General features: G+C 34.5%; 1 protein-coding gene across 4 annotated transcripts in view; it reads right to left on the minus strand.

The window, feature by feature from the left end:
- Positions 1-27027, minus strand: part of GLRA2 (glycine receptor alpha 2) — a 204369-nt gene that overhangs the window by 148544 nt on the left and 28798 nt on the right. For 3 of the 4 annotated variants that reach the window (XM_079123212.1, XM_079123215.1, XM_079123214.1), the window contains one exon: positions 4727-4794. In XM_079123212.1, coding sequence (XP_078979338.1) covers positions 4727-4794 — 68 coding nt within the window. Of the gene's footprint in view, positions 1-4726; positions 4795-4885; positions 4954-27027 lie in introns of all 4 variants that reach the window. The other variant, XM_079123213.1, reaches the window with a different exon arrangement.

Genomic DNA, 27027 nt, shown 5'->3' on the forward strand with positions numbered 1-27027 from the left:
TGTAGCTGTAGAATGAAAGGAAACCCTTAGTGTTGTTTCCATGGTTATAATATAACATATTCCTCAGGAATGTGATTTCATAGCAGAGGTAAAGTAACTCTTCACCCTGCAGCAGTCACCAGCAGAGAATGGGAATTTACCCTTAGGGACAGAGGTCAGGGGAGCCAGAATTATATTCTCCAGATGTTCTCTGAGGAGACACATTTGTACATTTTTGGCTCTCTCTGGAAATGTTCTCTGAGGGGACACTTTTTCAGCTATCCCATCCATCTGGTAAATAAGTAGAGAGGATCTGCTGCTGTGGCATAGGTAGTGTTCCCATACCCATAGATCGAAATCACTCACTGCCCATCCACATCCCTCCAAGAAATCATTTGAAAGCTGAGAAGAGAGCATTTCATCTCTGCTTTTGATGATATAACTTGGGAAGAGCTGCATAAAGATGGTAGTAAACACTCAACATTTAATGGCATCACCGATATTCTCAAACTATGCCTTTACATCAGGAAATAGGGGATTGCAGATATATTCCCTATCCTGTAAATTCACTTGCCATCAGCAACTAAAGAACAGAGGGTCAGAAAGAAAACAAAATGGTAAACTGACACTCCAAAAAGAGAATATAACCTGTCTCATTATATATCCCTTATTAATCTGCTAAGTCTTTGGGACCTTACAAAATTTGTTCCACTGAATAATCTTAATATAAGGTCAATTAACAATGACCACCAACACATTTCTGTATCTCTTAACAAAGATATGTATTTGTATTTACATTATATATCATTTGTATATCATTGTGATGATCCATAAAAATATTCCTTAGAGTAATATAAATGTGTTTGTCTTGTGATTACACATCTCCAACACTTATGCAGCAAAGAAGTGAGAATTTTATTGGTAGTGTAAGCCAGCCAATACTTTTTGGGCAGGCAGTATCAACAATAAATCAGTGGGATTTCATTAACCATAAAAGGGACAGATTATATACCATTAAAAGAAAAACTACAATGAGTTCTTGAAACAGATTAATTATTGCCTCTTTTTTAGAAACAAGCACCTCAAACTAAATTCTTCAATATTACTCTCTGGGTCATGGGGTGAAAATGAGGTGTGAAGGAAGAAAGGAAATTCAACATGTTTAGAAACTTAAAATTCTGAAGCATTCTTGGAAGAAATCATTACAGAAAATGTAAAGAAAGCAAAACTATTGTACCCCCAAAATCAGACCAATCAATGACTTTATCACTACATAAAAGCTGAAGTTTCTGACTCTGCCTAAAATTGGTTCAGAAAATCATACAATATGTGACCTCTGGGTAATAGTAGTCATCTCTGGGTATGAAGATTACAAGTAGTTTAATTTTATTAACTTATTGAATTAGCTTCATAGTTGTTATATTTTTCTTTTCTAATTGGACCAAAATTCACATAACATTAAGTATTTCAGAATGCACAGTTCAATGGCATTTAGCACATTCACAATATTGTACGAGCATTTCTATTTTCAAAGCATTTTCATCACCCTAGAAGAATATTCTTCACCTATTAAGTAACCACTTATTATTCCCTCTCCCTGCCCAGCCCTTGGCAACCACAAGTTGACTGACTGTATGGATTTTCCTATTCTGGATATTCCACTGGATGTACTTATTGGTAAAACATGTTATTTCATTTAATAGAATTTTGCTCCAATATGACATAGCACATAATGGTGGAAATTGTCTTGACTGTATCCATGTTAGTGTTTTCATTGTGATATTATACTGTGACTTTGCAAGATGTTATCATTTAGGGATAACTAGGTAAAGTGTTACAGAATTTCTCTGTATAATATCTTACCATTGCCTATGAATTTATAATTATTCCCCAAATTTTAATTACAAAAATCACACTAAGCAATATCAATTTCATTAAAAATATAAAATATGAAAAAAAGTGGTTCAGGAAAGAATCTGGTTCTGTTTTATTTTTTGACTACATTTTATGAGTCAAATTTTGTTAAACATCAGTAAATTCATGGATGGTAGAATCTTAGAAGGTTTATAAAGGAAGATTGGGCTGTGGTGACACACTATGAGGGTGCAATGGACTAAATATGTATGTCCTCTCAAAATTCATTGTTGAAATCCTAAACTCCAATGTGATGGTATTAGGAGGTAGAAACTTTGAGAGGTAATTTTTTCATGAAGGTACAGCCCTCATGATTGGAACTAATGCCATGTTAAGAGGGACCCCAGAAAATGTTCTTTCCAAAATAAAAGGATATAAGGAGAAATCAGCTGTCTTTAAACTTAAGCAATCCCTCCCCAGAACCTAACTATAGTGGCACCCTGATCTCAGACTTCCAACCTCCAAAATTGAGAAATTAATTTCTGTTGTTTGTAAGTAACTCAATCTATGATACTTTGTTACAGTAGCCAGACCTGATTAAGATAGGGTGCATCAGATGGCTTCCCAGGGAGGGTTTTACCTATCTTGGAAAACAAGACCCATCTCTAGTACAGCAATTGTCACATTCTTGTGTGCATCTGAAATAATGCCTACTTAAATATTGATGCCTTAAATTTGAGGTTGGCAAATTTAGCCCCAGACTCTTTTTATAAATAAAGTTTAATGGAGCATAGACATGTACATTTGCTTACTATTTGTTTTCCTTAAGTTTTTTATTGGTTCTTTTTTGTTTATGGCTGTTTTCACACCAAAAGGACAGAATTGAGTAGTTATGACACAGACTATCTGGCTCTCAGAGTCTTAAGTATTTACTGTCTGGCCTTTTATAGAAAAAGTTTCCCAATCTCTACTATAGGTGGTATGAGAATTTCTTCTTTGCCATAAGCATGATAGAATTAAAAAAAAAACAAAAACATTTTTTGTAGTTTTAACACCAAAGCAATAATTGAAGAAAATAAAATATATTTTCAAAGCCAAATGAAGCTTGTCACTACTTCAAAAGCTAAGAAGTAAAATAAAAGAAGCACAATACATATTACTTTTCTAAACATGCAATTCATTTGTTTTACACAGAAGAATAAACAGGCTGTTGATGTTATCCTTGAGCAACAGTTTCCAAGTGTTTTGGTAGGCAATATGACAGAGGACACCTATTAAGTGTCCAGGAAGCACCTATGCAGCCCATTTATGAACACCTTCACTAAATCTTAAGGATACAGGAAAATAGTGTATCAATGGCTTCCATTTTCATCTCTTTAAATGTTTAGCTTATTCTTGCATTAATGAACATCAAAAAGGTGCACATTTACATTTTTGATTGAGAGTAAGATGCAATGAGGAGATTTAATCAAAGCAACTTAGGAGTCTTAATTAATGCAATCAGCATTAGGCCGTGCAAATATCGTCATTGAATGCCATCGTGTAAAGTTGGTGACAGTGATTTAGGCTACTCGAAGCTTTGCCCCTCTCTTGCAAGAATAAAAATAAGAAGGGAGAGACAGAAACTGAATGCCAAGACCAGAGTTGGATTATTGTTTCTATGTTTAGCATTTCTTGTGAGTCAGTTAATAACCCTATCAAACTGTCTTGTTTAGGTAAAATTTTAATGTACTATACATCCTGTCAAAGTCCCAGAAATATTGTTTCTGAACAATATTGCTTCAGGGTATTAAAATAGGTAGTGGAGATGCATTATGTTTAATTTTGCCAGTGAAAGGGAGTGGCTAAAGGCCAATTAATTCTTTCTGGCATCAAGGATACCACAAGTACAGTAATTTATTTAAGTACAGTAAGTTATTTAACATTATCCTAGTAACCTAAAAGAGAAAACTTATACAAACAGGAGAATCATACTTTTCACTTCTCAATGTCATTATGTTCATTAATTTACTACTTGAGTATTTCTAAAACATCACCCACCACAATTCTTGGTCAAGTTCAACTATATTTTATTTGGGTTTCATCCAATAATATGAGTACATAATTTATATAGCCATGAAAATTAGAACCAACCACTTGTTTAAGGATTTAAAACAAATTGTCTAAATATCAAGAAAATATTTCACTCAAGATGCAATCTCCATACTACAATCTAGTGCTGGGTGGTTGATAAAGCTAAGGATCCAATAGGCAATATGACTATGATATTTATTCTTAAGGCATATTGGTGGATTTTATAGTATTTGAAATCTTTTTCAAATATATTAAAGATGTTTGCACATGCCCTATGATGAGCTTTTCATTAGTTTTATGTTTAGATTTCATTGAAAATCCATACATATGATACAATTACTATAAACTTAATACTACTTTACATTGCCAAAACAATTGTATATGCATGGGTGAGTGTGTGTTTGTAAACTCAGCCTCATGGCTTGTATCTTAAGGATATAAGGGAGGCTTAGCTATGTTAAAGCTTCCATTAGATGTAAAAGAGTGGTGATAACAAACATCTCTCAAACTTTGAAATTTATACTTATGAAACATTAGAGATACAAATATTTAAATACTCTTGACTATACACCACACTTATTGCTAACTAGACATCAAATATTTCCAAAATTTCTCTGGTATGATGGATATATCACTGAATTTTAAATAATGACCACTTGACATATGACTTTCCAAAATGAAGGAGTATAAATGATTGCTTTTCAAAGCTGAGCAAGTTGGAAATTGGCACTCAGTAAATGTCACACAAATATGCAACAGAGCCCTTTGATCTCATATCCCATTCCTTCACACGATGGCTTCAATGCTCAGTCCCACTCACCATTGTAGTTTCTGCTATTGACCCAAAGCTGTTGATAAATATGTTGCAGGTAACATTTACAGGAGGCCCTGCAAGTTGAACAATAGAAAATTTGACAGGTTGTGTTCATGGCATAATTGAGTCACGTTTTTCTCTTGCTGGTGGCATTATAGCACTTACCATGGTAGTTTCTGTGACTGATCCAAAACTGTTGATAAAAATATTGCAAGTAACGTTTACTGGAGGACCTGCAGAATGCAATAAGAATATTGCAAGAGACATTGAAGCAAAAATACATCTCCATCAACATCTGTGCAAATGGCTAGAAATGTAAATAAAACTGAAATGATGATGAGATTGAAAAAAAATTGCCTACAGGTAAAAAATGATAACATTCCTACTAGTATTTTGACTAATGATGGTTAAGCAATGGTAACTTACCCTGAAGAGTTTTGAATTTGGAAAATATAAGCTGACTATTTAACTGAATTCATTAGTATAAGTTGATATTGCCATAGCCTTTTGGTTTGGTGTTTTTCTTTGACCTTAGGAACATCAACATTGTGGGCCTCAACAGGGGATGCCCCATGGAGATGAAAGAGCCTGGTCATGAAGGCAAAATGAAGCTTCATTTTGGATTATGGGTGAGTCAGGATCATCCACTTCCTTTTACATGGCACCCTTTAAATTGAAATGTTACATTGAGTCTCTTGACACCTCTGAATTTACCCCTTTCCTTCTTTATACGGTCTAAGCCCCAATGAAAAATGATGTACAGAAATACAAAAACCAAAGAAATTTAACTTAAGACAAATGCAAATAGAAATGTCATTTAGTGTCCATACTGCTGTTTGAGTAAATGTGGTATAAAGCAAGGATTATCACATCACAGATGAGCTTTGAACAAAATGAGTTCACTTATATCTCCAGAGACCCTGGGACTACGCTCACCCAGCTTTCTTTTCCCCTAGACTTTTGTCAAAAGGCAAATCACTGATGATTCCCTACTTCATACTTTGCTGGGGAATCATTTATTTCCTTCATGGAGTTTCTTCTTAATGCTTTCTGAGATAAGAAAATACTGTCATGAACATCTATTCACTCACTGCTTTCCCCTGTGGAAATTTGTCTCTCTTCCTGCAATGAAATCTCAGCAGCTCAATGCAAGCAACACCCTAGTTGGTTCTTTACTTAATCAACTGGTAGGATCTGAATGAAGAGGAGTTTGACTTGAGGCCTCCCTCAAAGACTGGTGATAAAAACACAAGTTGTTGCTGCATTTTAAAACTCTATAAGTCCATTTGGGGTTCTTGAAATGAGGAAAGAAAACTTGGGGTAAAACAATTATACAAGTCCCCAGGCAAGATCTTTTGGTTAAAAAAAAAAAAGGAGCAAGGAGTATTTGTAAAAGTTATGGAAGTTTTTTTCATCATAACATACCTAATTTGTCTCCTTTTAATAAAAACGTGTATTTTTGTTAAAAAAAATGTTTGCAGGCATAGAACCACAGGCACCACATTATCAAAATAATTTTCAGTTGACAGTTCTGAAATACTCCATGTCTTTTAGTTTAGCATCTGCCAATATGAGTTCTCCATGGTCACTTCCTACTCTGCTTGATTTTGTTCTTGTTTCTTGATTACACAAGACAAAAATGAGTCTTTCTCTTTCTTGGCCATATAATATATTCTATGACAAATATATTTTTCTGTCAGTAAAAAATAAATTAGGCAAGGTAGGGGCAAGTCATGAGAAACTGTGTGTTTGCTTTTCTCTCTCCCTCCACAAAGAGATCTTTTAGATCATCCAATTCAGGCTGGAAATTTTTCACAAATTCATGCATGCAAGATAGAACATAAATGATGGAGAAGAATCAGGAAAAAAAAGAATTGTCATTCTAGCATTCTTTTCCAATTCACTTTGGAATATCATCATGTTTTATTGGTACATATTAATTATACATAATAGTGGGTTTCATTGTGGCATAGTGGTACATGCATATAATATAATTTGTTCAACTTCACCTCTCAGTGCCTCCCCTTACTCTCTCCTCCTTACTCTCTCTGTTCCTCTTCTTCTACCTTATTGATCTCTCTTCTATTTTCCTGGTATCCCTCACCCCTCTCTATCTTCCCTACTATCTTCCATATATGAGAAAAAACATTCTACTTCTCTTTTGGAGTCTGGCTCACTTTGGTTAACTTGATATCACATTTTAACAGGAAGAACTTTAAAATTTAAACCTCAGTTTTCTTGTATTGTACATTATCTACTTGTCTTGTCTACCCAAACTTATTAGAAGAATTTACAAGGCTGAGTCATGCCATCATTTATTTGTTATTATCCTTGCTCATAAATGTCAGTGTAAGTATATTGCTGGAACTTGAAATATTTTAAGCTACCACATATTGACACACTGTGCTAAGTAGAGTAAAAATTATATAGTTTGTCACAAAGGAGGAATTTTTACTGCTCTAGTAAATATTTACAGATGAGGAAACTGGTCATAGGGGTTAAGTTACTTGCCTAAAGTTTAAACTGCAGGAATTAGGAAAGCTGAGACTCAACATCTTGTCATTCTGGTTCCAAAAACCTAAACTTTGCCCACTTGGCTACACTGCCTTCATGATGCAATTTGCTCTCTCCCTCCTGAGTATTTACAATACCTCCTGTTATTTTACATTGGCTTATACATTTCTTCTTGATTCTTTACATCTGTCCTCTTCAACCTTGAGCATTTTATTTCAAGGTTCATTTGCACATTTGTATAAAACCTTGGAAAGAAAGAGAGTAAGCTATTTTTTTCAGCAAGCTATTTTTTAATTAAACATTAAGCACATACATATATTAAGAACTGACACATTAAAAACTCACTGTGTGCTAGTGAGTGCTTTACTTCATTCCTCAATAATTAGATGTTATCATGACCTGCATTCTATAGACAAAAAAAATACTAAGGCATAAAGTTGATAAGCTAATTTTCCCTAGGTCACAGAGTTTGTAAAATTTCTGAAGCCAATAGAATTATTCTAAAAATAGAATCTACCTAAATATGGGACTTCACCTGCAAGTTCTTTGAGTTGAATGAAAGAATTATGTGGGGATTTCTCTTTTAAGAGTTACATTGATATGTGCTGACATAACATCTGAGTTTTAGCCTAATAATCTGTTCAGGTGTTCTGATTGACAAGATATTCTTAGATGTAATCACCAGTGAATAAATATGTTCTGTAAATGTAGAAAAAAGGAGTTTATGCTAGTTAACCTCATGTAATTGCTCTGTTAGCAAAGTGATGATATTTCAAGATAAGTTGAATGAGAATCTGGAAAAGAGAATGATGTAGACATCTAATCATATCACCATCCTCTCTTTCCTTCTTTACTTTCTTGTCTCCTCTCTCCCTTCTCCCCTTTCTCCTTCCATTTTTCTCTAGCTCCCATTGTTCCTTTTTGCTCTGATGAGATAGAACAATCTGACCATAACTCACTAGAAAGGGGCTATGTTGAATCTATATATCACTTTGGCTAGTATTGGCACCTTAACAATATTGTCTTCCTACCCATGAACATGAGACATCTTGCCATATTTTTAGGTCTTCATTAATTTTTCAGTGATGTTTTGTAGTTAGTATACAGATATTTCACCTCCTTGATCCGATTTATTCCTAGGTATTGTTTTGTTTCAGGTACTATTTTAAGTGGAATTTTAAATATTTCCTTTTCAGAATTTTTATTGCAACTTATAGAAATAGAACATTTTTGTGTGGCAACCTTATGTGCTGCAAATTTGCTGAATTAATTTATTAGCTCTAGTGGCTTTGGATTCTTTGGGCTTCTTTCACGCTCTTTCTTTTATTTCCTTTTTCTTTTTCTCTTCAGTACTGGGGATTGAACCCAGGGACACTATACCACTGAGCTACATCCCAAGCCCTTTTCTAGTCTTATTATTTTCATTTTGAGGCAGGTTCTGGCTAACTTGCTAAGGTGGGCCTTGACCTTGCAATTCTCCTGCCTCTGCTTCCCAAGTAGTTCTCTGGGGCTTTTGATATACCTGATCATGTCAAATATGAATAGAGATATTTTTACTTAACTCATAAATTTGGATGTTTTATATTGCTTTTTCTTATCTAGTTGCTCTGGATAAAACTTCCAATATAACATTGAATAGCAGTAATGAAAGGAGGTATTCTTGTCTTATTCCTGTTCTTAGAGGGGAAGGCTTTGATTCTTTCTCATTGAGTATGCCTCTTGTAGACGGCTTGTAGTTGAGTCAGGTTGTTACCTCCGTTTTCATAAAAGGCCTCTGTCATGTTGAAGTTCCCTTCTGTTCCTATTTTTCTGAGTGTTTTGAGGGTTTTGTCATGAAAGGACACTGGATTTTGCAAATGCTTCTTCTGAATCTGAGATGATCATGTGGGGTTTTTCCTTCATTCTATTAATATGATGAGTTACTGTGCTTTGATTAATTTTCCTATTTTGAACCATCTTGTCATTCCTGATATTTCTCAATTGATTGTGGTGTGCTGTTCGATATGACTTGCTAATATTTTATGAGGCTTTTTGCATCTGTCATCATAAGGTATTATTCAGTGATCTTTTCTTTGAGGGGTCTTTATCTGGCTTTGGTATTTGGTCTTATAAAATGAATTAGGAAGTCTTCCTTCATTTTCTACTTTGTGGAGGAATATGAGAACTGTTTGGTAGAACTCACCAGACAAGCCACCTGGTCCTGAAATTTTGTATGTTAGAAGATTTTTGATTGTTACTTTAATCTCTTGGTTATTCTATATTTGTTGAGACTTGATATCCCATCTCCAATCAGTTAGGTAATTAGTGTGTTTCTAGGTATTTTCTGTTTCACCCAGGTTATCTAAATTTTTCATAATCTTTTACAGTCCATTTTCTTTATGTAAGGTCAGTTACAATTCCATTTTGATTCTTATTTTAATTATCTTTTATCAGTTTTATTATCTTTGAAAAAAAAACCAAATTTTGGTTTTGTTGTTATCCAGTTCCTCTTTTAATCTCTACTTTATTCTTCTCCACTCTAATCTTAATTATTTCTTTCTGCTGGAAGCTTTGGGTTTAGTTTGCTATTCTTTTTCTAGTTCCTTGAAGTCTAAAAGTAGGTTGTTGATGTGAGATCTTTTTTTTTCTTTTTTAATATAAGCATTTACATTATAAACTTCCCACTGAACACTGCCTTCACTGTATCCCATTGGTTTTGGTATATGTATGGTTTTTATTTATCTCTAATTTCCCTTGTGATTTCTTTTTTGACCCATAGGTTGTTTAAGAGTGTGTTTATTTCCTAATATTTGTGAATTTTTTTGAGTTTTCTTTCTTACTCATTTACAACTTTTTCTACTATGGTTGGGAAAGATACTATTTATGATATCAATCTTTTAAAATTTATAGATTTGTTTAGTGGCCAAATGTATGGTCTATCCTGGAAAATGTTCTATGTGTACTTGAGAAGAAAGTATAATCTACTGGTGGTGGTAAACCGTTCTATCTATGTAGTTGGTTTATATTGTTCATGTTCTCTGTTTCATTACTGATCTTTCACTATGTTCTATTCAGTATTGAAAATGGTGTACTGAAGCACCCAACTATTATTGTACAAGTGTTTATTTCTCCCATTAAATTTGTCAATGTCTTTTTCATGTATTTTGGAGTTCTGTTGTAGGTAATTAAAATACTTAAAGAGCCTGTGAGGTTTTAGACATAAATTAATGGTAACAGTAGAGGTAATGAGCCAATCAGTATATAGAGTAAGAAGCAAAGTCCTGCATTTAATCATTCAGTTAGGTTTCCTCATCAGGTTATAATAATTAGAAATTGGATTGGTGTTGCTTAAAGAGAATGTTAAATAGGATTAGTTCTGTAGTGGTCAATGTCATGATTAAGAATATTGATATAGAGATTAATATTGAAATACAAAGCTGCATATGTTTAGAATTATATCTGTGCTACATGTGGTGGCACATGCCTGTAATCCCAGGGCTCAGGAGGCTGAGCAGCAGGATCACAAATCCAAAGCCAACCTCAGCAACTTAGCAAGGCTCTAAGCAACCTAGTGAGACTCTGTCTCTAAATGAAAAACAAAAGGGGCTGGGGGATGTGACTGAGTGGTTAAGTACCCCTAGGTTCAATCCCTGGTACCAAAAAAAAAAAAAAAGACTCTATTCTTTTGATGAGTTAGCCCTTTTATCAATGTATGTGTTTGTCTTTTTAAATATTCTACTTATCTGTTATTCATAGTGACTATATAATCTTGGCAATGTATATGTACATATATTCATTTGGAATATAAATATATGCATATTAACCAAACCTTCCTAACTTTGCAATAGGTATTATTTTTTCAAAAGCTTTATGATGGATTCTGTTTAAAAATAAGCATCAGGAAAGAACAGGGGATCCTGTGTAATCCTAATACAATGAGTCATTAATAATTAGATTTGTCCCAGGTAATTTCCAACATCATTTTTAGGTGAAAGACTACTTGAGGAAAAAGAACAATCCTTGAGTTCCAAGATGAAAGTGTTATTTTTTTCTCTCTTGTCAAAAATAGACAAGAGTGGCAATTTCATTTTGCATTTTATTTCTCGTAAATAATTTAACATGTCTTCCAGTATCGCTATTGCTTTAGTGTAAGGCCCTTGGATGGAAAAGGAATATTAAATACGTGTGTTTCAGTGTTTCATTTATGCAAAACTAAATTTCCTTTGGAATAAGATTTTTGTCTAGTACAAAGATCCTTGCCATTAACTCAAGAGATAAAGGGAAAATTAAAGCACACAGATGAAGCAAGAAGATGTAGAATTAAGGGTTAGAGCTTTGATATCTGAACATGAGTGAGCACTTTTTCTTATAATAGTTTTATGTGTTGCATAATGTGTTTGTACTCATGAAAAAGAGAGCCTTGGCAGATAGAAGGATTCCAAGTGGAAGGAATGGCTTTTCATGATGGCATTCACTTGGGGGATGGCATCCAATCTGCAAGAATGACAAATTTAAAATTTTTTAAATGTCATGATTATAATTAAAAATGGGCACATAATCTAACCTATTATATTATTTTGATCTTGAAAATTCACCACAAATGAATTATATACCATTGATTCCTATGCCCAACACATGGTCAAATTGGATTTGCTAGTACTACTACATTCAGTTTGCTGATATCCAGATATGCACAAAGTGCAAGCCATTCAGAGGTAAACAAACTAAACATTTACTGACTCCCACAGCCTGGTTATAGTCCAGAAATCCCCTTTCTTGGATCAGCCATGTTGATATCTATTAGGAAATTGCCAGACAACATGATGAATTAACATCTAAGGTAGCTTAAATATCAAGAACCAAATCACAACTTCTGTGAGTTCTTCCCACTCATGGTTACCAGTTGGCATTTGCTCCTACAAGGAAATAACTGTATGGACAGAAAGGAGCATGACTTAGATTCATGTCATGGGACCTTGAAAATGCTAGCAAGTTTCTATTTTAGCATACTGTGGATTTCTCCATGATTTAAAGAGAAGTGATAGGACAGGATACATAATCTCATATAGGGTGATTACTTTTAAAAGAGAAAGTGGGTGCTATTAATTACACAGGAACATCAAGCATAAGCCAAGACTGTCCTAAGAGAACCTGTCTTGTCTATAATACCAGCTCTGATTATTACCACTTGTGGACTTTAAAGAGATTGCAGAAACTCTGAACCTGTTAATGCTTCTTTAGAATAGGATTAATGATGGTTACCTTGATAATAATTGTGAGAACTAGTAGTAATGTATGGAAAGGATGTAATGTGTGTTTAATAAGTTATAGTTGCTATTATTTGTAGTAATGGTAATCATTGATATTCAGAACTACTATTATTACAAGTTCCTTGGGTAGTCAAAATATGCTTATGTGGAAGATTCATTACCAAACTCATTTTAATATAGAGTATGCTGAAATCTTGAGACTTAAATTTAAATATTCTAACATCCTCTTAAGGTAATCTTTATTGAAATAATGCCCATCTCATCTAATTTTCTCCTATATCTGTAAACTCTAGGTGTTTTCCAGTTCTACAGAATATCTTGGCAGGACTCAACCACTTTTTATCAAATTATATATAAACATTATTTATGTTTGGAGAACCCATATAGCTACCATGAATTTGAGATGATTACTACTGCTACCTTCTTTGTTTAGAATAGGGCTTCTCAGTCTTGGGACAATTAGCATGTGGAGCATGATCATTATTTGTTTTGGGGAGATGTCCTGTACATTATAGAATGTTTAGCAACATCCTTAGTCTCGATGTGCACTAGGAATCAATAGCACCCCGCTCCCCACAGTCCCTGCTGGGATAAAAATGTATTTAGGTATTGTTGAATGTCCCATGGGGGAGAAAATCACCCTCAGTTGAGAACTACTAAATTACAAAAAGAAGGTAAAATGTCAGGATGAATAAGATATTATTCATCACAGATCACATTTTATGTAATAGCTAAATGCACTATACTTTATTCTACTTCCCCAAACCAATGCTAATGTTATATTAAAATATTTCTCAGTCATATGACTTTCAGATGGGAAATTCTCATATTTCAACAGTGTGGATTTTAAGAAATATTTAAACATTTTTTGGATGAAAATATGGCAGTGTTATGGAACTAACGCTTCTTTGTTGGGTTTATTCATCAAGGAGTTAAATGAGCAAAAATTTGTTGAATTATGTGTATTTCTGAGTTATAAATCTTCAGTCATTCATTATATCAACAAATATTTATTGAGCACCCATTATTTGCCATTATACTAGGTCTTCTACTAATCATTCTTTATAATTAGATGGTGAATTGTGGGGCTAAACATAAGAAAATCAGGCATGAAGGAAGAGTCAGAAACAGCTTTGCCGTAAAGCTCTTGAGTCGTTCTACAAGAAATGTCAGATGAAACTAAAAATGTGTGTTCGACCAAGCATCACAAAGCATTTTTTGTTCATTGTGAAATTGTAGTGACCTTAAAGTGTGTGTTTATGTTTTGGGAGGTTCGGGGCACTTTGCTTGTTATGAAAAAGGTTCATTTCATATTTTAAAGATCTTAGAGACTAAATAAAATTCTCAAATGGAGAATAATTTGTAAATGTAATCTATGTGTATTTCTATTTGTGCTATAATAAAATGTCATCAGATGGAGAACTGCTGGAAAGCATGGGATTCATTCTATCTTGGGATTTCTGCAGATAATAAATAAAGATCCATTTACCCTTAGAAGAAGAAAAATTTAAATGCCATTTGAAATTAGTTTTGAAATAAAAAGATGTGAGAATTTCTCATGAACCCAAATGACATTTTCTTTCATTTTAGGAAGTAATACAAAATAGAATTAAAGATGACTTTCTCTTGTTAATTGAATCCTCTACTACTTTGCAGAATGAATAGCAAGTTCATAAACTTGTTAGGTCCTGACAAATTGAAAATAGATTTCTTTGCATCAATGATTTTAAAAGAAGAAACTGCTATGCTTGGACTTATAATAATGGAATTGGTAGATGGATCCATATATACATATTTGTTTCCATGTTTGACTCATCTCACACATCAAAGTCAATGATATGCAATGAATTTCTTCATGACTCTCCCAATCTGAATATCAACTTTTTGGCATTTCCATAGCCTCAGAAACCTTACCATGTTGTTTTGTAGTCAGTTTTTATATATTGGTCTAATTTTTAGTATGCTCTAGGCAATACATGGTTTGTATCTGATGTACTGTTATGTTCCCCTGGGCACTTATTATAGTATTGAGCACATATTAGAAGCTCAATAAATGCATCCTGAATGTTATTTAGGAAAGATAAGCCATTTGTATAAGGAAATGTCGGTGGCATCTCAAGAAATTTGATTCAGAACAGCTTTCAATATAAGACTTTTTAACCCCATCCATTATCTTCCATCCATTCAGTTCCAAAGCATAGTTCACACAAAAGGTAATTTATAGATATGTGAGTATAGCTTACATGCAAGGCTCTGGGTTCAATCCCCGGCACCAAAAAAAAAAAATGGTAATTCATTTAAATCTAAATTGAATTACTTATTTAAGACTTTGAGATCAGAAATGAATTGTTTGCTATCTCTTCAGAGCACTCAACAGAATGAGGAAATTATAACAAAAATATGACAGTCACCAATGAGCATGGCATTGTGCTCCTTTGAAACCACTACTGAGCTGCTCTGTTTGAGATAGGGATCAGGAAACTTCTTAACTGTTGCCCTCCCTTCTGATATTATCCCTCCCCAGTACAACATGGAATAATGGAAAAAGTCATAAATATTGAAGCCAAAAGAACTGGGTTTAAATCCTGGCCCTGTTATGTACCATGTGTGATCCTATGTGGGCTATTTAATCACTATGAATTCAATTTTCTCATTTATAGAAGATGAAATATTTTCACCTAACACTCAGGTTCAATGGGAGAACTAAAATGAGATAAAATATCTGAAATTCTAGCTATTTCTTTTCTCTTGTCACTTCTTTCTATCAAGGAAGGGTCTTCTTCGCAAACCTCAAGATTTTCTTTTTGTTATATAACAACCAGTTGTGGTTTCTCAAGCACCATATTTCTGCCTTCTGTTTTATTACTGTTATTCCTATTCACAGTGTTAGAGAAAATACCTGTATTTTAAAAGTATAAACAAACTCCAGGAAAAATATGTTCCCTCATTATTGGAGAAGGATTGTATTATTAAATCTAACAATCGTTAAGTGTAGGGAAATATATGCTTCCCTCGAAAACCATGCATTGTCTACACAGCACACTCTTTCATGTTACCTGACCCTGATTCTATGGGAGCTTTTTACAACTGTGTAAATTATATAACTGATAATAATGCAAAATACATTTTTCTTATAGACCTGAAAATTCTGTCCTATAGATGTTCAAGGGATTTCCTTCTTCCACTGTGGAACTGTCTAGTTTTGTTGCCATTTCCACATTCATTTCAATATTCTCAATCTATAATAATCTGTTTATTGGAGTTTCTCTTGAACTGATTATTACATCTGCTTAGTTCCCACATTGAGTAATGAGTTAAATAAAATCCTTCACATGTATTAATTTTACATCTGTATGATAGTGATGATTTTACCTTATTTTAGAAAATTTATCTTTAAGGTGAAGTTTTTCTAAGAGGTTTTTTTTTTTTATTTACCCTTTTGAAGTCTTAGGCTCAGAGCCAGGGTTTAGAAGCTTGAAGACCTAAATTCTGTTAAAGATCATTGCATAGCCGTGCAACCCAGCACTTTCTATTTAGCTGTCAAAAGAGATCTTAAAGCACTATGTCTGCCAATGAACAGTACCTAAGCTCTCATTTTCCTCCTCTGTTCCTCTGAGGCTTCCAAAAATGGGGACTTGTTTTCTCCTTAGACATTCTGCACCATTTCTCAGAGGGTGAGAAGGTCACCACTGTACTGTTAGGAAACAGGTTTTCTGTGTCAGCAACATATCTAAAAATAGAAGCCAGAGTTCCTGATATGTACTCTTCTCTACTAACAACTAGGACAGCTATTCCTCTCTTGCAAAGGGAAACCCTGGACTCCTGGTGCTTGTTGTATTTATAAGTGCTGATAGGCCCCCTGCACTTATGTTGCATATTACTTCCATGTCTTATCTCATGTTACACTATGTGTCTTTGTAATTCAGTGTAATTAAAAGTGCATTTATAGGGCTCCTTTTGTATGTGGGATGCTCACTTAGTTTGAGTTCTCCTTAAGTCAAGGATTCAGGTGAAAGTAGTTTATTAGGATGTGAATAATACACTGAAATGCAAGGAGGGAAGTATAACAGAGTAAAGAAGGTAGACAAGAAAAGGTGAGCCAATAAGTTCATTATTCTATGATGGCAAAGCTTTATCTCATGAGAATCTTTGGAAGTCAGTACAGGAACACTTCTGAACTATTTTGCCCAAGGGGAGAAGGAGCATGGGCATTTTACATCAATTCTCATTAGTCATTGGATGAAAGTACTCTCAGGAGAAATTCATTCATCTTCACTTCTGGTCTGCCACAAGAGTGGGCAAAATGGCTTGGGTCAGAGAAAGCCCTCAAGCAAAGAAATGCAACCACTGCCATTTGGTAGGCAGGTTGTGCATTAATGTGGTAAGGAATTGGGAATATGGGTGAAATGCTGACACTGGTGCCTTATAAGCTCCAGGGAATACAAAAATATACTTAATCCCTGCATTCAATAAACTCATAACCTGTCATGGCAGAAATACTTGGATTAAACTAACTACAGAGAAATGAGATAATAAGAATAATGTTTTAATGGAATAAAGTAGAGGAAGCAATGAATTGTGCAGGTGAAAGGGAAAAGAAAGGAGAGATTTCTTGCAGGGTATTAATGTATCTTTTTATATGTAGAAGAGGAGGAAGATATAGTTCTATTTTAAATTGAGTACGTATCACCAGCCAAAATGTAAACAGAAATCAAAGGGTGAATATTATTGTTCTTTATTTTATATCCTTCATCAAATCCAAAAGTCCCCCAATTTTGCATTGATAAAGATTTTAAAGTGATGAGGAAACTGACCTATATCTGGATTTTGATATCATGTAATTTCTACCTCTATCTCAGTGTGACAATCTCTGAACTAAATAGAGCAGTCCCTCCAAGAATGAAGTGAAGGAGGTCATTCTCCTACTAGATGCCATCACTTCTTGTGGGCTAATGATAATGAGCAGTGATGTCACCTATGACCTCAAGAGGATTATAGTTTGAAAACATTAGAGTTTTAATGTTTTGCCAAACAAACAGAATGGAATCTTTATCCATGTTTCTTTCATACTAGATGCCAGATTTGTTGAGGCTTTAAGAAGGCTATCTAATTTCTTATATTGTACCAGATGCAATAGAGCAGAATGGTAGAAAAGAAAGTCCTTTGGTGAGAAATAGCCTCATAAAATCCACAAGCCTCAGGTGACAAAGGTAGGAAGTCTACCAAGCGAAAAAACAAGAATCATCCTGAGAGAGTCTTCTCTTTAGAGATTGACCTGGGCTGATACACACCTCTTCAAACATTCACATCTAGCTGTGTGTCATGAATTTACAAACACTTGAAGTTGCATAGACCACCATAAAAAATAGTATACTTGAGCATGTGGCCTTCAGCACCAGAATACATGGATTTAACCAGCTGCTCTGCCTCTCATGGCTGTGCAAGATATAAAGATTCTGAGTAGTTTCTGAATCTGTAACATGGGGATTAGGAACAATAGTACTTATTAGTTTTATGAGGAACAAATGAAAGCATGCATGTAACATGCTTAACATGTTGCCTGGTACATTGTGAGGCACACACTGTCTTTGTGAAACTCACCCATACTCCAAATTCTCACTTGATTTTCGCCTCTTCATTATACATCAACCATTATCAACTTCCCTTAGTCATAGCATCTAGTCTCCATGACAATTCCATACATAGCTGCAATGATTATATACACAAAAGTTGGCATGTGTTTTTCACATTTGTTTTCTGTCTTCTATTTCATCTGCTCAAGAAGATGATGCCTTGCTGGAGAATAGGAATTATCTGTCATTGCTTCTAGAAGTTCCCAAAGTCCCTGTAAGTTAGAACATTATAAGTGCCTCTTCCAAATATTTTGTGATCAATTTGTACCTTACTACAAGGTTCAGTTGACTTTATACACAAGCCACCTCTGCTTAATGAAAGTCCAAATAAATTCAGAGAGCAATCTTCTTAGTTCTGAAAGAATGCTACACCAGCAAGCAGCCCTCAGAAGCTTCTTTTTCCTGTCCCTGAGCAAGGCTGAGCCCTTTATATAATGTTGGAAAGTAATAAAAGAGAATAAAATTGTAGACTTCAGATCCCAGAGTTAGAGTTTTCTCTCATTATGTCCAAATGTTTGAGATTGTTAAATGAAAACATTCCCCTAGCCCAGGCAATAAATTATACTGGGAAATATACTAAAGGACCAGATAAAATGCCATATGGAGGGGCATGCTTTTGCCTTTCCATCATAGTCTGCACTTTCCTGGTGTATGTTTAAATACATCACATATTTGGACTGAAAGAAGATGTAAAAATGATTACAAAATGCCATTAGTCAGAGACAAAAATCACAGAATGCACAACCCATGAAGGCAACAGTCTCTATATTCCTTCTTTCCTCAACTACTTCCTTCCTGCCCCACTCCCATCTCTACCTTCTGATCTACAGGCTAGTTCTAATACATCCCAAGCAGAAAGCTGTTGGGTCATTGGAGAGAAATCAGCTTTGCTTGTTCATTTAATTATTCATCAAATATTTATGGAGGATTAATAATGTGCTCAAATCTGGGGACGTAAAGTTGAATAATAAACAGATCCTGAGGCAAAACACTCCAAAGGCCCTTACAGGCCTCCAGATTCACAAGCCCCTAGCATAGCTGTGTAATTAATAAATGAATACAAATCTAACTCATGAGCTTGGTATACAACAACACAAATCTTAGGGTCTTTACTATACTGCTAATAGTAATGAGGGAGACAGCATGAAACAAAAACCAGTTCTGTATGCTTACTAGCTGTATGTCCATGGGAAAAAACTCTCACTCTCCATTTACTTATCTGTAAGATAAGGATAATTGTAACATGTATGTACTTTTCTATAAGGTTATTAGAAGGATTAAATGAGTTAATTTGCAGAGTTCTTAGAAAAATACTTAACGTATAGTAAGAGCTCAATTAATATAAACTAACAATGTTAATATTAACTATTTATGGGACTCTACAATGAAAGTTATGTGAAACACATGCATGGGCACAGTGAGGAATAAAGGACTGGTTAAGACAGCAATTAATGGATAACTTGGACACTAAGTATCTTTACCTCCCTTCATCTTTTGTGTGATAATTGTACATAACACCTTCTGGATTGGTCTTCTGGGTCTCATGCTTGGAACACATAAAATACACAAAAATCTTCCTACTTAATAAACCAACTGAGAAGTATTTTAATAGGAAAAAACCTCTGTTTTGTGGTATATTTAAAAATTTTAAGTGCCTTCTGAAAGACAGAGGGGAAAGTTACCAAAACATTAGAAGCCTGGTGGTCTTTGTTAGATTCATGGTGACTGCACCCAGAATTAGCCTAAGCTTATAGAAGTGGTCTCTCTATGGCAGATGACAGAGTACTACTTCACCAAGTAAAGAGAGGCCATTAGATGTGAAATTACACTATCTTGCAAAGTTATTATTAGAGTGAGGAAATGGGGTTTCTCCTCCACTGCAAGGGTAATTGCTCTGTCTAAATTATTCATGATCCTTTCAGTCCCTTCAAGAACTTTACTCCATCAATTATCCTGTCTCTTCTATAGTATGTTCAATCTCTTTTTCCTATATCACACAAATACACTCTTGTCTTAATTTTAAAAAATAATAAAGCCCTTCTGTTTCCTCAAACTCTGTGATCTAATATCCAATCTTCCTCTTTCCCTTTGGTTCCAAACAAATGAGAATGTACACACTTATTTTCCTCCACTTTCTCAAATTTCATTCATTCTACAACCAACTCAACCTTGGTTTTGCCTAACTATTCTAGAGAAGTTGTTCTTGCAGAAGTAAAGAATGTCCCACTTCCTTCAGTCTCCTTCCTTGATCCTTTCCACTCAACATTCCTGCTACATTGACATGGTTAGTTTCCTTGTCCTCAAAACTCTCTCTTTTGTTAACAGTAATGACTGTGTCTCTTGTCAGTTTTCCTGTAGATTTTCCAACCTCTCCTCTATATTCCTTGTTGAGTCTTTCTCTCCCTCCTTCTTCAATGTTTATGTGCATGTAAATTCTGCCCTATTCTCTATTCATTATACACTTTCTTACTGGGTGATCTTAGTTAAAATATTGTCATTATCAGATGACTGCCTTTCTTATGTTTCTAGCCCCAGTATCTCTTCTTGGCTCAAGATTAACATTTCATTTCAACTATAGATTATACATCCTTCTCTGAATTTGTGGAAGTCACCTCAAATGCAACATGTACAAAGTCAAACTCATTATCTTCCTCTCCCAGCATCATTTTCTTACTATGTCCTGAGTAAACAAAATCACTCAGTCTGTTCAATAGCTCAAACTGGAAATTTGAGTCAAATATTGCTCTTTCTCATATACCCCCATACCTTTTATGATGCAATTTGATCTTCAGCTTATCTTGTGAATCTAGCTCTTTTCTAACTCCAAACCCTAAACTTCATCATCTCCCCCTTGTGGGTAATTATCATGGCAATCTGGATGATCACCTTTCTAGTATATCCTTTGAAAGGCATGCTGAATTCTCTCTTAGAAATCACACCTAATTATGATTCTTTCTGCTTAAAAACCTTGTATGCCTCCACATTTTCTGTGGTTAAATCTGTTTTAATACTTTCCTTTGCACTCTACCCTTAACTAAATTTACTCCCTAGGCTTATCGTCTGACTTTCTTCTTACTTCCTGTATGTATACTTATCTTTTATTATCCCCCAAACTAGTCATGTTTTTTCACACTTGAAAGTTTCCTACTTGAAATTTCCTTGCCAATTCATTAAATACCTACATAGCTCTCTTAAGATCCAATTCAAACTTTTTAAATGCCACCTATCACTGAAACTGGAGGCTTCTAAATAAATGCACAAGACTTCATAAAAGTAAGCCACCAGGGTCATTAATTTCTATTCACTTGTTTTGTTATCATTGGTAGGAAGTCCCGTACTAAACTACTGTTTACTCCAGGGTTACATAACTGACAATAAATCCATGACTTTCCCTAAAAAAAAGATCCAATTCAAGCACCACCTCTGTTTTGTAGCCTAGAGCTACTTCGTTTTCTCCTCATGGACTGAACTCTCACGTATCAAGGACTCCCCAGAGAAAGATAATCACTATTAGTGGGTGCCTTAGTTGAGATTTTCAAGCCTTTAAGAAGACTTCTGATTCATTGTCTCGTCATCTGGGAAAATCCCCATCTAGAGAACCCTCTTTGATTTTTTTTTATAAAGTTGGTAGATGAGACCCAGAAGGAGAATTTTAGAGGAGGTCCAACCACAGGTTCACTGATTGGAAGGAAGTAAAGACTATAACCATTAAGTGAACCTGATATTGCTTTATTAGTCAGAAATTACTGACAATTCAGGTATATCCAATATTAACAATGAGTGTTATTGGATGTCTTTAATTTTACTTATGAAACACTGCAGACACTGAGTAGGAAACTTTTCTTAAGCCACTGAATTGTATTTGGGTAAGTTGAAAGCCACCATCATCCCTGTTCACTATTAAGCACAGAAAATAGAGCTTTGTATAAATAAGATGTTAACCCTGAAATAGTATTGAAGTAGAAGGAAGTAGGATAGTAAGATTTCAGGTTAGAATGCTAGAAAGTTAATCATCCTTTACTTGCTGCCTAGCACAGTGCCATATGCATAATAAATGTGTTATATATATTGATATGTGGATGAACCCACTCAGCACAAACATTTATTAGATTTCTAAAGAAGAAGTACACAAAAACCTGGGGCTTTGAATATAAATAGATTCAACCTATAATATAAAGGAGAATTACTATGTTAAAATACATTCAATAAATATTGCAGATTGAGAATAAGTGTCCCTATAATCATTCTTTAATGACATACATTCCTCTCCATTCTAGGCTTTATGTATCTGTAAAGATTGTGTTTTTCTAAGTTCCGTGTGGCAGCAAAATAACTTTTCCTTTCCCCCAAATGATAGAAATGGTAAAGAAAATTCCAGATTTTTTCTGTTCAGAGAATGTGGTAAGGAGCCAAATGAGCTCACAGGAAAGCACTTCATGCATTTTAAATGAATCACAAATGCTAGCAGACAATAATTCAGTGTTATAGTTAAATTACTAATATCTGAGTTTACATTAGCATAGATTCTGGGATTTAAGATTGGTGTTATCAATTTTTATTTACTAAATGTTCATTGGCTGCCTACCTACTATCAGGTGTTAGAGGTATGATGGAGAATGAGGTAAGCCCAATCCTGGCCTGATAATGTGGAATTGAATGAGACAGTGAAGCAGGCAATCTCAGGATAGACTGAGCATGTAGGAAAGGATAGATTTGGTATTTTAAGAAAAGCTTTCTAGAGAAAATTATATTGAAGCTGAGGACTGAAGGATGATCCGCAAAATTCCTTCACCCAAGCTACAGTACTTTTAAGTATACACTAGCCCCTCTTAAATGAGTTCAGTTGGATAGATTTTGAGTTCTTCATTCCTTGGGTGACATCTCTGCTTGCTTTTTTGTGCATTCAGATAAAGATAGAGCCAATCAGAAATTCAACCAGTAGGTTGGTAGAAAGGCAGGCCTGATGAAGGTAAATGAATGTACAAAACATGAGAAGCAAAGGATTAGAGAAAAGAGAAGTTTGAGGCTGGAACATAGAGTTGGAGGGCATGACTAGAAATGTGGAATGAAAATGTTGAAATGGACAACATTGATGTTCTATTCAGATTTCTTAGACCCACACAGGAAGATACAGAAGTATCTGAGATACTTCACCATGCATCCACATATACCCTGAGGGCAGTTCTTCACCAAGAAGTGACACCAAAGAAAATATGAAAATTCTGCTTTTGTTTCTAATTAGGAATACTCTTATGTGTAGCTTACACTCTAGAGTTCCCCTGAGGGACCCAGGAAGCCCAACCTCTGTTGGACTTTTTCTGAGATTACACCATTGCTTGTCTTTTCCTCTTCCTTATCTGATTTCTTCACACTCTTGTATGTCTCTCTTGGTTGTTTATCTGTAACATATCAGTTGCATGCAAGCTCTGCTTCTTGGAAATCCAACATCAGACAGATATGGTGAAAAACTCAACCATGAAGACCATTATAAGCCATGTGCAGGTGCATGAACTTTATCCAAAAGTGAAAAGAAGTCCAGGAAGAGATCTAAGTGTCACAAGAGGCATAGAATCTCAAGAATACTAGAATTTTGAGCTCTTCACCCACTAGTGACAACTCTACTTGCTTTTTTGTACATTCAGATAAAGATATAGGCAATCAGGCATCCCAGAGCAGCTGCACTGCAGCTTTTCTTTTAAAAGTACAAGAGTTTCTTTATGATTTTAGGTTTGCTATAGGATCTATTTATTATACACTTTATTTCTTTGTCATCATTTCCCCTGTCACATCATCCCTCAGAAGTCAATGACTTTTTTCAAAGATGTCATTATGCAATTCATATGGCATGTTGAATGTTGTGACTGATGGATACTTTTAGTTAATACCCTGAACTGCTATGCTCTATTGTTGAATCAGATAATTTATTTTGGCATTTATATGAAAAGTTGGATACTGTGGGAGTACCTGCTCACTTGACAATTTATGCACTGTTTATAATGGTATATAGTGTTAGCACAAGGTCAAAATTCTTATATAATTATTATGTTCTTTGAATCCATGGTGGAACAAGAGAGGCAAATAATCCTATCCTGAAAGCTTCAACATGCCAATCCACTTCCACTGAGCTCCACAAAGATTCCTTTATCCAAAGTACTGTGCTTTAAACTATACATTAAAACCTCTTAAATGAGCTCAAGGGGGTGGGGACTGTGCTATGGAAGACTCTTCACTTAGAAGAAGCTCTTTGCAAACTCATTTTCAAAAATAGGCAGGATATAAAATGAGTGTGTAATTATCCTATCTGCTGAATCAAATTGACAAGTAGAAACGTGGAATTTTCTGTTTAACATAAATGTATTCTCTTGGTGAGGAAATTTTTATTTAATGGGCTTCAGGATATTTGCCCCAAGTGTGAAATTCATGCATTTTGCTAAAAGTGCTGCATGTTATAAACTTTGTTGGCATTGTGAAACTATGGAACAGGAAGCCACTGGCTGGGTTTTAAGTGGGGATATTTGCTCAGAATATTTTTATAAAGAGTGTGTATAAATGAGTCAGATGTGCATGATTAACAAATATGAATCTTAGAAATAAAGGTTTTTGGGGAAGATAAGAGGAACATATATCCCAGACTGTGGGTAATTCCTCCTATTTTGGGAGAGATAGAGAAAATATGTCTGATAATATAGGTTAGTTTGATATGGATAAAGTTAAATATGCCCCTGGTCACAGAGAGGTCACTAATTCCAAGAAATGGAATAAGGATGCTACAGGGAAAATAAATACCGTATAGTGTAGCAACCTTGTTGCTAACAACTGACCTCAAATTTTAGAGAGAATAATCAACATTTATCAATAAAAGAAATCCTCTGAACAAAAGGTAAAAATTTTGGTGCCAGGGCTTCCTATTAATAAGGCATTGTACGGGCCATGTGTGACATTTTCTTAGGATGATCCCCTAAAGTTTTATATTTTTGGAAGATATTGTATATTTTATTTCAAAAAAAAAAAAAGAAAATCTCAGAATTCTGGGGGAAATGCTATTCCCTTGTTCATAGTCCATGACATCTATAACTAAAGATTCAGCAAAATCACCTCCCTGTCTAATCTAATACCATCATTTCCCCATGGTACTGAAGAAGCAGCCATGGTATCGGAAGCAAATTATAACTAGGACTCTGAGTTCAGAACCCAGGCTATACAAATCAAAAGTTGAAGACAGAGTAAGCAAATGGTGTGCATGCCAGTAACAACTTCATAGTTGATTTTTATTCAGTGCCTTTTCTTGGTCTGGTGTATCTGAGACTGCCAACCCTCAATCACCAGAAAAAAAATTAATCAGTGTTCCACTATCTGTGGTTTGCACAGTGTAATACAAGCCATGCTAATGACATTGCTGTGGGCACATTGAAGCAATGTTTTAAATGAAGGATTAAAAGAATAGAATAGGGCTTTGAGCTAAAAGCTAAAGGCATAGAATACCAATTCAGTGAAATAATGGAATATATCCCAAACCTTGGGAAAGAAATGGACATCCAGATATAGGAACCATATAGAAGCCTAAATAAATATGCCCAGAAAAGAACCTCTGTACAACATATTATAATTAAACTGCCAAAAGTACAGAATAGAGAAAGAATATTTGAATCTTCAAGAGAAAAGTGCCAAGTAACTTATAAAGGCAAACTCATCAGAATAATAGCAGATTTCTCAACAAAAGGCTAAAGGCCAGGAAGACATGGAATGATGTATATCAAGTCCTAAAAGAAAAAAATGCTAATCTATATTACTATATTCAGCATAATTATTCTTCATAATTGAAGGAGAAATAAAGACCTTACAATATTAGCTTACACTAAAGGAATTCATAACCCCTAAACAGCACTACAGAAGATACTTAAAGGAATTCATTTCACAGAAGAGGAAGCAAGATAAACACAATTATGAGAGCAGGAGAAAATAAATCTCACTAAAAGAGTAGATAAGCAAATGATAATTAGGGAAGAATCAAACATAATTAATTCAGTAAACCATAAAACACCTAAGATGAATAAGGGAGAAAGGAGCAAAGACAGATTATTCAAAACATTGAGAACAAAAACAACAAAATGACAGAAACTAGTACATAAATTCCAGTAATAACCCTGAATGTAAATGATCTTAATTCTCCCATAAGAAGACACAAATTAGCTGATTGGGTTAAAAATAAGAACTGAAAATTTGTTGTATACAAGAAACTCTTCACCAACAAAGATGTATACAGAAAGTGAAAGGATGGAAAATAATATTCCAAGCAAATGGAATCCAAAAACAAGCAGAAACAAATATTCTCACATCTAACAAAATAGACTTCAAGCCAAAACAAGTCAGAAAAGACAAAGAAGGTCATGACATGTTGATAACGGGAGCAATACATCAAGAAGATATTACAATAATAAATATATATACATTGAGCATTGGAGCACCTAACTTTATAAAACTAGCACCACAGAACATATAGGAAGAGATAGGCCCTGATCTAATAATAGTGGATGTCTTCAAGATCCCACTCTGACCAGACAAAAAATCAACAAAGAAGCATCAGAGTTAAATTATACTATATTTCAAATGGACTTAACAGACAGCTACAGAATATTCCATCAAAAAGCAGAATACATATTTCTTTCATGAGCTTATGGAATAGTCACCAAAGTAAATAATATTTTAGCTTATAAGTCAAGTCTTAGCAAATACAAAAATAATTCAAATAATTTCTTACATCTTATCAGACCATAATGAAAAGACACTGGAAATCGAAAATGAAGAGATACTACATAAATTACCTAAACATATGGCAATTGAACAATACACATATGAATAAACAGTGGGTCACTGAATAAATTGGAGGAAAATTGGAAATTAGAATTAAATG

Source organism: Sciurus vulgaris (assembly GCF_902686455.1).
Source record: "Sciurus vulgaris genome assembly, chromosome: X".
In the NCBI taxonomy this organism is placed as follows: domain Eukaryota; kingdom Metazoa; phylum Chordata; class Mammalia; order Rodentia; family Sciuridae; genus Sciurus; species Sciurus vulgaris.